The following is a 12,127-nucleotide window of genomic DNA, read 5'->3' as shown; positions in this document are numbered from 1 at the left end:
GGCCGGTCAAGGTAACTTACATGCCAACGTGTGCATTTCGCTGCTTTATTCTTTCTATCCGTTATGTTTCGGTTTTAAAAGAAAGGGCCTCTGGCTGTCGTGAGTATTGATACCCGGCATACACGGAAAAAGGAAAGATACGTCCCACACACCAACTCTGCCTTTTCTTTTTCCTTGCAAGGCAGTTTGTTTTTGTTTTTCCTGTTGATTGCGGATGCAAATGAGGAGCCCACCGAGTTGCTAGAATGCACATTCATTTCGCCAAGAATGCGCCGTCACTCCGTTGGATGGTGATTCACGTTTGATCAACACGGGCATTCGACTATAATCCATACATCATCATCGTCTGGCTTTATGTTTCGTTTCGCTTTGTTTTATTCTCTCTCTTTATTCTTCAATTCGAAAAGAATAAAGTGAAAAAAACAAACAAAACAAACGCGTTTCAAAACAAAAATGATGGTCGACGAATAACGTGAAAAAGACTATCACGGTTGTCGTCGTTCGTCGTTCACATTCGAGTTGGCAAAGTCAAAGTGGGTGACGATCACCAGAGAGCAGACGCGTGTAAAAGAGGGCAAGGAAGAAAAGAAGTTTTTATTTCAAAAAAAAAATAAAATAAAATAAAATAAAACTGACATCTTTCATTATTCCTACGCAAATCAAGGATTTCTTCAGCTAAATGCCAAAAGCCAATGCCACTACTCACGGCCGCACGAGGTTCCTTCTTGTGCTCGTTAAAGCTTTTTTTCTCTCTTTTCGTTCGATTTTGTGAACATCCACAAGTCACGAACCCATAGGAAACTGGTCGATCCAAGTTGCTTCATGGGAGACCCCCCCCCCTCCCCCCAAAAATAAAAGTTAAAAGTGCTCGGTCTGATATCAACCAGGATCCGCCTGCTTTATAAGGTAAAACAAGATATTGCCAAATTCCCACGTTCTAAAAAATTGACTGGAAAATAAGTAGGCGAGAACGAAAAAAACAAAAAGAAATACGAGCCAACCGTTTCTCCGAGTTTAGAATGTCGAGAAAAGCATCAAAGAAACTAGCAAGATATCAGCGTGTTAAAACGTCGCGCAACGAGCCAGACCCGCAATGAACGTCATCAGTTTTTCTCTCTCTCTTTTCTCCTCCCGAATTCTATTCAAATCCGCATCGGATAGGAGTTGTTGGGCACACGGCTGATCTCACTGTGATAGGCCACGTTGTGGCTAAAGCAACGCGCGTCAGCAGAAAATGCCATCGACGTATAACAACAAGCCTCTCTTCTTTTTGACCACTGGAGATCAATCGAAATGGCGATCGATTCAAAGTCTACGACAACTGCAAGAAGATTAAGAGACCCCCCGCGTCTCTCGCAAGAGACGAGAGCAACGGATCAGAGTCTGTCCAAATGAGCAGACAAAATGCCACGGGAACGTTCCGAAAAACAGCCAAGGAAAACGGGAAAAAAAAACAAAACAAAACACGACCGACAACAAGATGGACGATCGATGCATTTCTTCAGTAGCGTTTCGCTCCCAATGGCCGGATACTTAAAAACATTCGCTTTCGAACGAATCCTCGCGAGTCTTTTCGCATTTCTCTCGTCTCGCTCACGCATTCTCTCTCATTTGCCTGCGCTGCTGTTCAACATCTCTGACCAGCTCCTTTGATCCCGGAGCCAAAGAAGGATTTCATTAGCATATCGCATATAGTCAGTGCCCAAAATAAAATTCCGTCTGAAACAAAAACAAAATGAAATGCCGATAAAACAACCTAATAGAAATCAAAAAGCAAGACGTTAGTTTTTTTTTAAATTCCTGAACTTATCAGGCCACTAATGTCGGTTATTAAGAAACGAAAAAAAAAGGGCATGTCGTTAGTCGGCCAAAGAAAACCGTTGGATCGTCGTTTCGTATTGACTTGCACTGGATTTTCCCAACCGAACGTGAGATGAGCACCAAGACCGGATCTTCTTCCAACCCCTCAAAAAGTTCCTTTTAATGAGAAGCTCTTGAGTAAGTCTTTTTTTTTTTTTTATCTTTATTTTATTTGTTATTTTCCCTTTTTCTTTTTTCTTCTTCTTCCGGTGCGTGTGTCTTACCGCAATGGAAACAAATGACTTTGGTAGAACAGATGAAAGTAGGCGTGCGGGAAAAAGAAAAATGGCCGCATGGGATAACCAACATCCCAACAAGATCCGACTTCGGAATTGGCCGTCGGCTACGAACAAGCAAACAAAATAAAAGAATGGACAAACTAAAACATGAGGTGCAGCGTTGTGCTCGCAGCAATGCTCGTTCCGAGGCCGCGTTCGTTCGGCGACAAGGACGTGCGTTTACATCCATCCACACACGCATACAGCACGAAATCAATATTCAAAGAGTGAATACGTGGCTAACGGTCCGATATGTCCGCGAGCCTCTTCTTTTGTCAATCGTTAGTAAATATTTTTTAAATTCTTTCCTTCTCGTCGAACATCGCCTTCAAAATGCAATAGAGCGCGCAACAGCCAAACGACGCATTTTGTGATTTTTTGTTGTTGTTGTTGTCTCGTTTTCTTATCGAGCGGCGACATGCGCCATATAAAGTCTCAACAAGGAAGGAAAAAATGTATATAGATATATAGAAAATCTAATTGAAAAAATAAAAAAAAAGGAAAGGCGTTTTGCGTTGCGCTACTCGCAATCTAAAGGAACAGAGCGAAATGAGACGAGCGGAGCTGCAAACTTCAACGGCGGCCGTCAATTGTTTAAAAGAAACTTTGCCCCGCCATTTGAGCGAAGACACTCTTCTCCTTCCCACAGAGTCTTCTCAACAACTTGAGCGCACATTTAATTTATTAAAAAAAAAAAAAAATGAGACTGCGAATCCACATAAATGGCACACGAGAATCGACCGACAGCCGGACTTCTAAAAACTGTATTGATCCGTTTGTTCTCTTATGATTTTTTGTTTTTAAAGCCTACCCACCAGCCAAAGTTTTTTTTTTCCCAATGAACCGAAACAGGTATTTATAAATCTCAAACAGTACTTTATTATTATTATTTTTTTCCTTTCCTTTTAAGCTCCCTCTTGTGTTTCTTCTTGCCTTATCAAATGCATTGCTAGACGCTTTTCTGGATCGCAGGATGCAGTCGGATTTTCGGGGCTGACAGGGGCATCGGAAGTGCGCGGCTGATCGTGAGCTACTGTCACAACAGGCTTCCGGATTTACGAACATCCCCGCCCTCACTGAGTGTGTGTCGCTTTTGACTTTCTTCATTTACTGCCAGTTTTATCCGAGTGAAAAAAAAAAGAAAAAAACTTGGAACATATTCTATAATGCTCTTCTATATATTAAAGTGCTCCACCTAATTTATTCAAACTGACCCCAGAGGAGGAGAGTGGGGCAAAGAAAAAAATATCCACCCCAAACACACGGGCAGATATACTACGGACAAACGCAGGATAAAATGGAGCTCGTGAGCGACACGCTTGTGGGGGGGGTCGGGTGGGGGGGGGGGACGCAAACTCAAAGCAAGTGAGAGTGAGCGCAGGCGGAAAACAGGAAAACTCACTTAACGAACTCATATTTAGTTCACAGTGTTCGATATCCAGCGCGCGGGACTACTGCCACGTGGAATTCACTGCGTCCTTTTTACCCCGCATATTACGCACCGTACACCGCCTACCCCAGCCCCCCCCCCTTCCTAGAAGGTGACGAGCCGGAAAAGCAAAATTCAATCAAAAGGACACGTAGACAAATTGAATATTCAATTTAAAAAAAATTGCTAACATTAGACAACGATTCTAATGGTAATGGGTCAATAAACGTGACGATTAAAAAACGGGCATTAAGCAGAAACGAATCAAACTTGGATGGAAACAAAGAAAAACGATCGATACTTGCGTTCCGAGACCAGATGAATGAATAAATGAAAACAAAATAAATAAATAAATAAATAAAAAACAGCACAAGAGCTGCCGAAAAACGTGCGCGAGAAGCAGCTGAGATCATGCAAAATAGCTCAGAGGAAGGGCGGGTCCGGAATTCGGGGTAGTCATAAATTGTGCAACCGTAGATTTTACAGCTGCACTCGCACGACAATAATTTATTCACGCGAACTTTAAACTTCACCAATTAGTAGCAGCTAAGTAGTGTCAACGTGTAAAGCTCTTAAACTTTATGCGCTGCGAATATGTGTCGGCACGTTCAAGAGAAAAGCGCATCTTCAGATCCCACAAAATCGAAAACAGTTTGTTTCCGTTCGGGCGGGGGTGCCTGACAAGGTTATTCACGAAAAGAGAACATCAGATCGAATAAAGGTCGGACCGTCCTCCTCCGAAAACGTGTGTTCCCAGCCCCAAGGTATAAAACGTTAAGTTTATATTCAAACCTTTGTTTTAATTCGGTCACGCGCTTCGTCACAAATTGCCGTCCTTCTTTTTTAGAAAATAGAATGTCAACAATCCGGCTATGACAACATCTAAAGACGATGGCAACGAAAGAGAGAGAGAGATCTGTCGTATGCAAAAATGTCAATCCCTGACGCACAAGATTGAATTATGATTAAAAAATAAATAAAACCAGCCATGCAGCCAACTATAACCGAGTTGCTCGTCGGTTTGCTCGCATTAAAAAGATCCGAGTTATACAAACGAACATGGAAATGGCTTCGGTTTAGACTTGACGTCAGGGAGTCAATGTCAAATGAAGCTAAAAGCCTTTCGTTCACTAAAGAACATTTCGTTTTTGACACCGCAAAGATGACGTTGGACACGGAACGGATATAGTACGCGTGGGAAGCGAACAGGAAATAAGAAGGAAATTGTCCGTCCGACACGTCGACGTCTTGCTGTGCTGAAACGATTTCATCCTACACGGCATCAGTGAATAACCGAACCACGAGTCTAACTCCATCCACAGATGGCGAATAAACGCAGAATTACCAGCCGAAATCAATAAGAGGAGCCGACAACTCGTGTAAAGACAACTATAAAGCGAAAGAGCAAAGTTGCGCAACCGACACAACAGATAAAAATCCATAGTCGTCTGAATAGCCAAGCACTTCAACAAATTGTAAGTTTGCGAACGATAAAAAAACAAACAATTAAAAGCGGTGAATTGTTTAGCCTGGATGACTCGAGGGGAAACAACATTGTTCCACTCTCAGTTTCAAAAAAATAAGGCGTTACAGTTTAATAGGTGAATAACACAACAAACGGTGAGAATTGGCAAGGCTATATCCTAAAGTTGCATTCGTTCGTCGCCAGCCGCCAAATGGGAAACAGATTGAAATCGATCTAATCCAATCATTCCAGCTCGGTTCGCTTCACTTTCTCCTTAGCTCCTCATCTCCTTGGCGTTTCGTCCAGTGATGGCAAACTGAAACCCTTCAACAACGAATTTGACGACCAAGAAATACAACCAACAACAAATCAGTAGGTCAATGTGACCAGAAACACATCCGGAAGAATGCCCGCAAAAGAAAAGAAAAAAAAGGGAACCTTTTGTTGCAAGTTGCAACAAGGTTTATGATCCGCTGGACAACAACGAGGCGGATATCGAGTGCGACATGCCCAGCTACAAGTTTGGTGAACGGAGACTATGTAACTATGACACTCCAACTATCGTAACGTGGCGTAGGAACAGCGGGTGGGGGAAAGAAAAGTTGGGGGTTTCGAAAGCAACAAGAACCCATCAAAGAGCCTTTCCTCCTTCATCAGGAGGCCCATTGAAGCGGAGGAGACAAGCGCGTGATTGACATTCTCAATCTCTCGGAAGGCGCTCGCACCTTAAATAGGATGCTATCACAATAAGCCAGAAACACAATAACAACAACGACAGCCACAGTCGGCCCCTCCTTCAAACAAGAACGGGAGAGTTGGGTTGGTGCGGACGAAAAGACGGGAATCAACGATTGACGGGGTAAAAGGCGGATGCAACCAGATCCCAACAACTGATGACTCTCTTGCCCATCTGCGTTCGATGAACATGCTGCATCAGAGCTGTAGAGCTGTACACTACTACACGCCTGTCTACCTTGCAGTTTGCAATATGATGATTGCAGCAGAGAACAAAGCCCATGCCGGGACTTGCAATCGTTGCACGACATTCAAAATGGCCGAACAATGCACGTTTGTCGGTCGAACATGGACTCGGTTGCATGACTCTATCTTGTTTGATGCTGTTTCCAACGGATACAATAAGTGAAATTGACAACTGAACAACTGAGAGACAAGGCCACGTGATTTCAGTCGTAGACAAAGAGATGCCAGATGTCTGGCGGCTCCGCTCCTCAACGATCGCACAAATCTAATCCCGACATTTTTTGTTTAAATTAAAACAAAACAAAACAAAACATCAATCGAGCCTACAAGAGGACTACTTTAACCGGCAATCATAACTTCCAAGATTGAAATGGATAACGTCTGACATACACAACCTTTCCCTCTCCATCTTTGCTGCCTTGCTGTTCTTTATTTGAACTGATGAAATCAAACGACAAGGCAGCCTTAGGGCGAGAGAGAGAGAGAAAGGAGTCGGCTCGTAAACGAAAGTGCCGTGCATAAAAATTCAGAGATTGTCTCCGTGACATATACACAAGAAAAGAAGATTGACTTTCAATAGATAAAGGCAAAGTACCTAACGGGAAAAACGACAGCGGCAGGCGGAAAGCAAAAGGCCCTGAACACCTTCAAAAAAATAAAAAATAATAATAATAAACCTTTTCTCGGGATTCAGTCTCTTTCGAAGGTTGGCACAAAATATAGCTTTGCAATTCCATGAATAATGCAGCGAAAAAAAAAAAGACGGGCATCGAAGGTGCTACTCGCTGGCCCGTGCTGTTGCTTCTCTCTTCCTGCCGCTGTTGCTGCAACAATAAAGCGTAATCCTAGCGAATGATCATCAATCTTTCAAGTAGATCGATGTGTGAAGAAAGCAGTAAGAAAAAGCAAAGGAATAAAAAAAAAATAATAAAATAATAAATTCAAATGGCGCACAGTATTTGGCTAGGTGAAAAGTTTGGCTGACACACTGATGTTGTCTACGCTACGTTACACCTCCCTACTTGCCACAAGCTCTCGAACGGGATCCATACAGACGAAAAGCTGGTGTGCACTGGCCATTAACCTAAGTGGGGTCCTTTCTCGCCGAGGGATCCCAGTTTTCAAGAAAAGAAACGTCCGTTCGAGATAACAAGGACTTTTCAGACAGAGTTGGCTGCTCTCTGAAGCGTTGCAATGTGCACTTGTGAACTAGCGCGCCAGTCTTCCTCCCCCTCCTCTCCTTTTAGACATTGGCTGTTTCGCAGTCAGGAGAAAACATCTCCATTACGCAAATGTCTACCCACCCACACCGCAACCCAAACATCTGTGGACACAATACGCTAATGTCCTCGCGTAGCCATCAACTGGACGAGAAGACATAACAATTGGACAAAGGAAGCAGCTGAATATTAAACAGAAAAAAAAAGGATAAGGAATTCGAATGAATTTCAAGTCAATGTCAAAATGTGACACGTTACGTGATAAAACACTTGATCCTATTATAGACGAAAATGTTGTTCTCTGTGTACGTGCCTCTAATCGCCTTCTAGTATCGACATTCTTTTAACACAATCAATGCAAACATCTTGCTCACTCTCGAGAAATAATGTCGGCGTCCTGATCCTGCAACAGGATCAAAAACTAATTCAAAATGAAAAAAATAAAATAAAAAATAAGGAAAAGAAAGGAACGGACGAAAATGAATATAAATAAGATGAGGTGGGGCTGGAATGACATGAAAAACGTCGGTGCCTACACAAAATCAATTTAGAAGGATCTTCTTCTTCTGGCGTCTATCTCCACGTGAACAAAGTAGGGGCAATATCGCCAGGGCCATCGTGTATCTCACGAACCCGGGGCGATTCTTTTGATCGCCGAGCAAAAGAATCGAGAAACACGCAACAAGCCTCTTGTACATATGCGGGGTGGCTGGCTCGCAACCCCCCTCCGCCCCCTTTTTTTCTTTTTTTATTATTTACCCCTCCCGTAAAAAACATCCGCGTTTCACGGTATTCACGTTTGGAGGGCTGCATTCCAACGTGATGAAAACAAGACGAAGACGACGACGTGGAGGCAGCCAGCACGCACACAACATTTTACGGATCAACTGGCCCGTTCTTCCATCGTGCCGCAATGATGGAAATGCCAAAGCGTATGTGTACACAATACTCTAACTTGGTAGGGAAATCAAATGCAACTCGCTCTCTCGCTCTCTCTCTTCCCTCTTCAATTCCGCACCTTATTGGAATACATATACAGAGATGTACTCCGAAAGTGGGGCGGCAAGATAAGGAGAAATGACTGCGGATTCAGTTCGCGTTCAACATTGCTAGGTGAATATCGACGTCCCATCTATTTCACTTGAATCTTCCGCCTACGTGAGTAATAAATAACACGACAAGAAAACACACCAAGACGTGCAGGGGAGGGCGTGGTGGGTGGGGGAGACAGAAGGCCTAAATTTGTTGCCTGTGCACCTGAACCCCGTCCATCAAAGCGATTCATTTCGTCTCTCATGGACCCACATTTTTTTTTTTTACTTCCTCCTATACTTCCGTCCCCCTCTTTACATCCGCCTAATAGAAATTCCGCCGCATCAATAGCGCTCCAATTTCTCTCCTTTTCTTCGTCCACCGAGTTGTGAGATGGGCAATGAGAGGACAATAAAGCCGAGTGGTTTAGTTCCATCCAATCGACGGAAGAGGGAGAGAGGAAGATAAAAAAAAAGAGAGGGGACGATACGATAAAAACCAAGAGAATCGGTAGTTCTGAAAAAAAAAAAAAGACGGCTATCCCCCTACCCCCGAAAAAAATAGATACCTGAACAAATCGCTCTTGGGCATGCATGATGTCCACGTAAAGATCCAGCTTCGTTTCCAGCATCCTGATGCCATGATTCGTTCGTAAAGCGTCGTTGGGCAGGTGGGATAGTGGGCGGGACGATGGGCTAGGTGTGGACGAAGGGGATGGAGCTGGCGCCGGAGTGGCTCCCAGTTGGAACCCGTTCAAACAATTGGGAGGCCAACGGGGAGCTGTTCCAGCGCCGAAAGGTTCAAGACAGTGCTGCTGGCGGTGACGGTGGTGGTCCAGGTGACCGTGGCTTCGAGACGTGGCCAAGGAAGACGAGCTGCTCGTTGGATTTCGATGGAGAAGACTTTCGTGGCTGCGCAACTCGTTGGCCGGCTGCAAACCGAGGGCCCACTGGGAGCCAACGGGTCCAGCCGGATGCGACAAGGGGCGAGCAGGGCGACCACTGAGGCCACCGCGGGACGGCGATTGAGCTCGTGGCACGCTGGAGGAGCGCCCAGTCGGCACGGCTGGATTGCATTGGTTCTCGGCAGCTCTCGACGGCCTGACAAAATGCCGCCTTTCCGCCGGAGCTGGACTGGGCACAGGTAACTCGGAAGTGGACCATTCGGGCGACAGGCAGTCGAACTGCAAGCTAACACTGAGCGGGAACGCCGAGGCGGAGACTGACGGCCGAAGCGGATAGCAGTGCGGATTGTGCGGCGAAGGGAACATCGGCTGCGAAGCCAACGGCGGCGTTTTCAACGACTGCACTGATTTCGAATTGACAAGGAGCTCCTGCTGGAGGGACTTGGGCCTGGCCGGCTTTGCATGGCTCTTGCTGACACTGGCATCCGATTGAGGAGGCACCGATCTGGCCCTGACGGCTGCCGGCTCTGCCGCCGGTTTGACCTCCCCGCTCGAAGACCCTTCCGGCCAAGGCAAAGGCACGGTGCGGTAGGGGGGCGGCCGACGAGTCGATGCTGCCCGCTGCCGCTGATGATGGCCTATCTGTTGTTTGTCCGACCAACATCCGTGAGGCGAAGACGACGAATCCGAGCCCGACTCACTGTGGAATATGATAGGAGTTCGTCCTCTAATGACTTCGCATCCGCCACCTCTTCCGTCAATGTTCGCACCGAGTCTCTCCTCTCTTGAGCATCCCCCTCCTTTGGCCAGAGTGGCGTTGTGTTTCATCAGTAGAGGCATTCATAAACGATATCCAACCAAACGAAGAACACGCGACACAAGGCGACACGATGCCAACGGCGGCCGCGCGCACCTGAACGTAACGACTTGCTCCTCCGCTTCCCCGCCAGACCCGCAAACGCGCACGATCATCACCGAATCCGGAGACCGACTGGCAATCCTTTGGCCCTTCTGCGTGCCAAACCTTGTCTCTCGATCGCTCTCTCTCTCCTCCGCACATACGACTGGCGTCGGCGCCACTAAAACTTTTCTCTCTCGTCTCTTTTACTCGCCCATCGATTCCTGTCCTCTTTGCTGCTTCTGCTGCTCCTCTTCCCACCCAAATAGGAGGACGACGACGTGGAAGGAAGAATGAGGAGATGGAAAGGAAAAAGAATATCCATCGAGAGCGGACTCTCTCTCTTTTCCTCCTCCTTTGGAATCCCCCTGACGGCACAGAGAATCGACGCGTGTGCGGTTTTGACGCGCTCTCTTTTCGCTCTTGCTGTACCTACACCGACAAGAGAAATCCTTGTTTCTTCGTTCCGTGTTCTTGACTTTGGATCTTTCGCCCCAAACCTCCACCCCCTCCTTCACCCTGTATCCGGCAGACCGGCGAAAACACACACACACACACATGCCACTCTCGATATCTTTCGTGACGTTAAACAGAAACCCTCGATAGACGAGCCCGGGAGCGCGGGCAAACGGGTCGGAGCACGAGCGCGCCACTCCGCTCTTTTGTATACGGTCATGTTCTTCCATTTTCAAAATGAACACTTGACGGCCGTGTTTTACAAATGCTAGAGACATTTGCAGATAAAAGCCATGACATGATAGACGGGCAAACTCTTTAGTCCTCGTTTCCTTTTTTAAAGAAAAAAAAAAGAGAGAAAGAGATAAAAATATGTTTTGGATCAAAATATGCGCACGGCCGAACGCGGCATGCATTCAGCTACAAGTCGCAATGGTTAAAGGGATGTAGCAAACCTCAAGAGGTGATGAGGGAGAAGGGTCAAACGGGGGAGTTGCTATCGATTACAACCTTCTGGGGATAGGAAACTGTTTTTGTTTTTTATATCGACGGGAGCGGAAAACAAACAAGTGACGTACCAACTGGATCGGAATAATTGGAACAGCAGGTCAATTGCTGGGCTAACGAATGTGGCCAACTTGGTTTCGTTCATTAGCGAATATTTTAGTTTCTGGAATACTTTACCAATACGCGCATTCGTCTCTTGTTCCACACACACACACATACGCAATCGACTCCCCGCTTGTTGCAAACTGTTGATCGATTCATTTTCGAGTACGCCACATCAGAAAGCCGGAATGAAGAAGAAAATGAGGGGATTCAAATTCAAGAGAATATCCGACATGATGAATCCCTTTTCTAGCGACCACAATCAATTGTCAGACAGCGTGTCGTTTGTTCTTGACTATAAGGATCAAGAAACGTTAAGACGAAAATCGATATAAACATCCAAACAGAAACGCAGATACGAGATGCGTCCACAAACAAGCGGGTCTCGGCCAGCCAAAAGAAAGAATTAAGCCCATGCAGTACAAGTGTCGAGTGAATAATCGTTCAAAAGAGGAATAGGATCGATCGCATTTCTCCCTATAAAGTAAAAGGATTCTATTCTCTTTCGTTCTTCGTGTTGTAGTCACATCATCATCATCTTTTTCTTTTTAAATGTCCTGTCCGCCCGGAGTAGAAGAGACAGAAGCCTCAAGAACATAAAATGAGCAGGTTAAAGAGATGTCTTTCGACAGGGCTTTGACCAGCTTCCCAACGTCGTCTCTGACGTCAGATTGAATTAATACGTCCCCCATCTAACATTCTTAGCGAGAAGACGGTTGACGATCACAAACAAGATACGACGCCTCGTTTTGCTAGATTTCTATTTGACGGATGAATTCCTACCTTGAGCTGAATCAGGACGCGTTCGCGAGATGTTTTGACGCCAGGGCCGTAGCTGTCTAGCTCGAGCTCGAGCGACTCCAGTGCTGATTCCGTATCCGATAGCCAAGCCATAAACTTGTCCAATGATCGGTCGAAACTGTGCAGTGAACTCATGGCTGCATTCAGAGCCCGTCCTCTTGCATTCACGCTGAAACAAAAAGAAAACAATTGAG

The 12,127-nt window shown here is 45.7% G+C and overlaps 1 protein-coding gene across 4 annotated transcripts in view; it reads right to left on the bottom strand.

The window, feature by feature from the left end:
• LOC116925033 (dystrophin, isoforms A/C/F/G/H) overlaps nucleotides 1-12,127 on the bottom strand; it is a 47,205-nt gene that overhangs the window by 8,721 nt on the left and 26,357 nt on the right. For all 4 annotated transcript variants that reach the window (XM_032931655.2, XM_032931657.2, XM_032931656.2 and 1 more), the window contains one exon: nucleotides 11,916-12,102. In XM_032931655.2, the coding sequence (XP_032787546.2) occupies nucleotides 11,916-12,102 (187 nt within the window). The remainder of the gene's footprint in view (nucleotides 1-11,915; nucleotides 12,103-12,127) is intronic.

This window comes from Daphnia magna, linkage group LG6 (genome assembly GCF_020631705.1).
Source record: "Daphnia magna isolate NIES linkage group LG6, ASM2063170v1.1, whole genome shotgun sequence".
Classification (NCBI taxonomy): domain Eukaryota; kingdom Metazoa; phylum Arthropoda; class Branchiopoda; order Diplostraca; family Daphniidae; genus Daphnia; species Daphnia magna.
The sequence above is the reverse complement of the archived record's forward strand: the minus strand, read 5'-3'. Positions and strand labels throughout refer to the sequence as shown.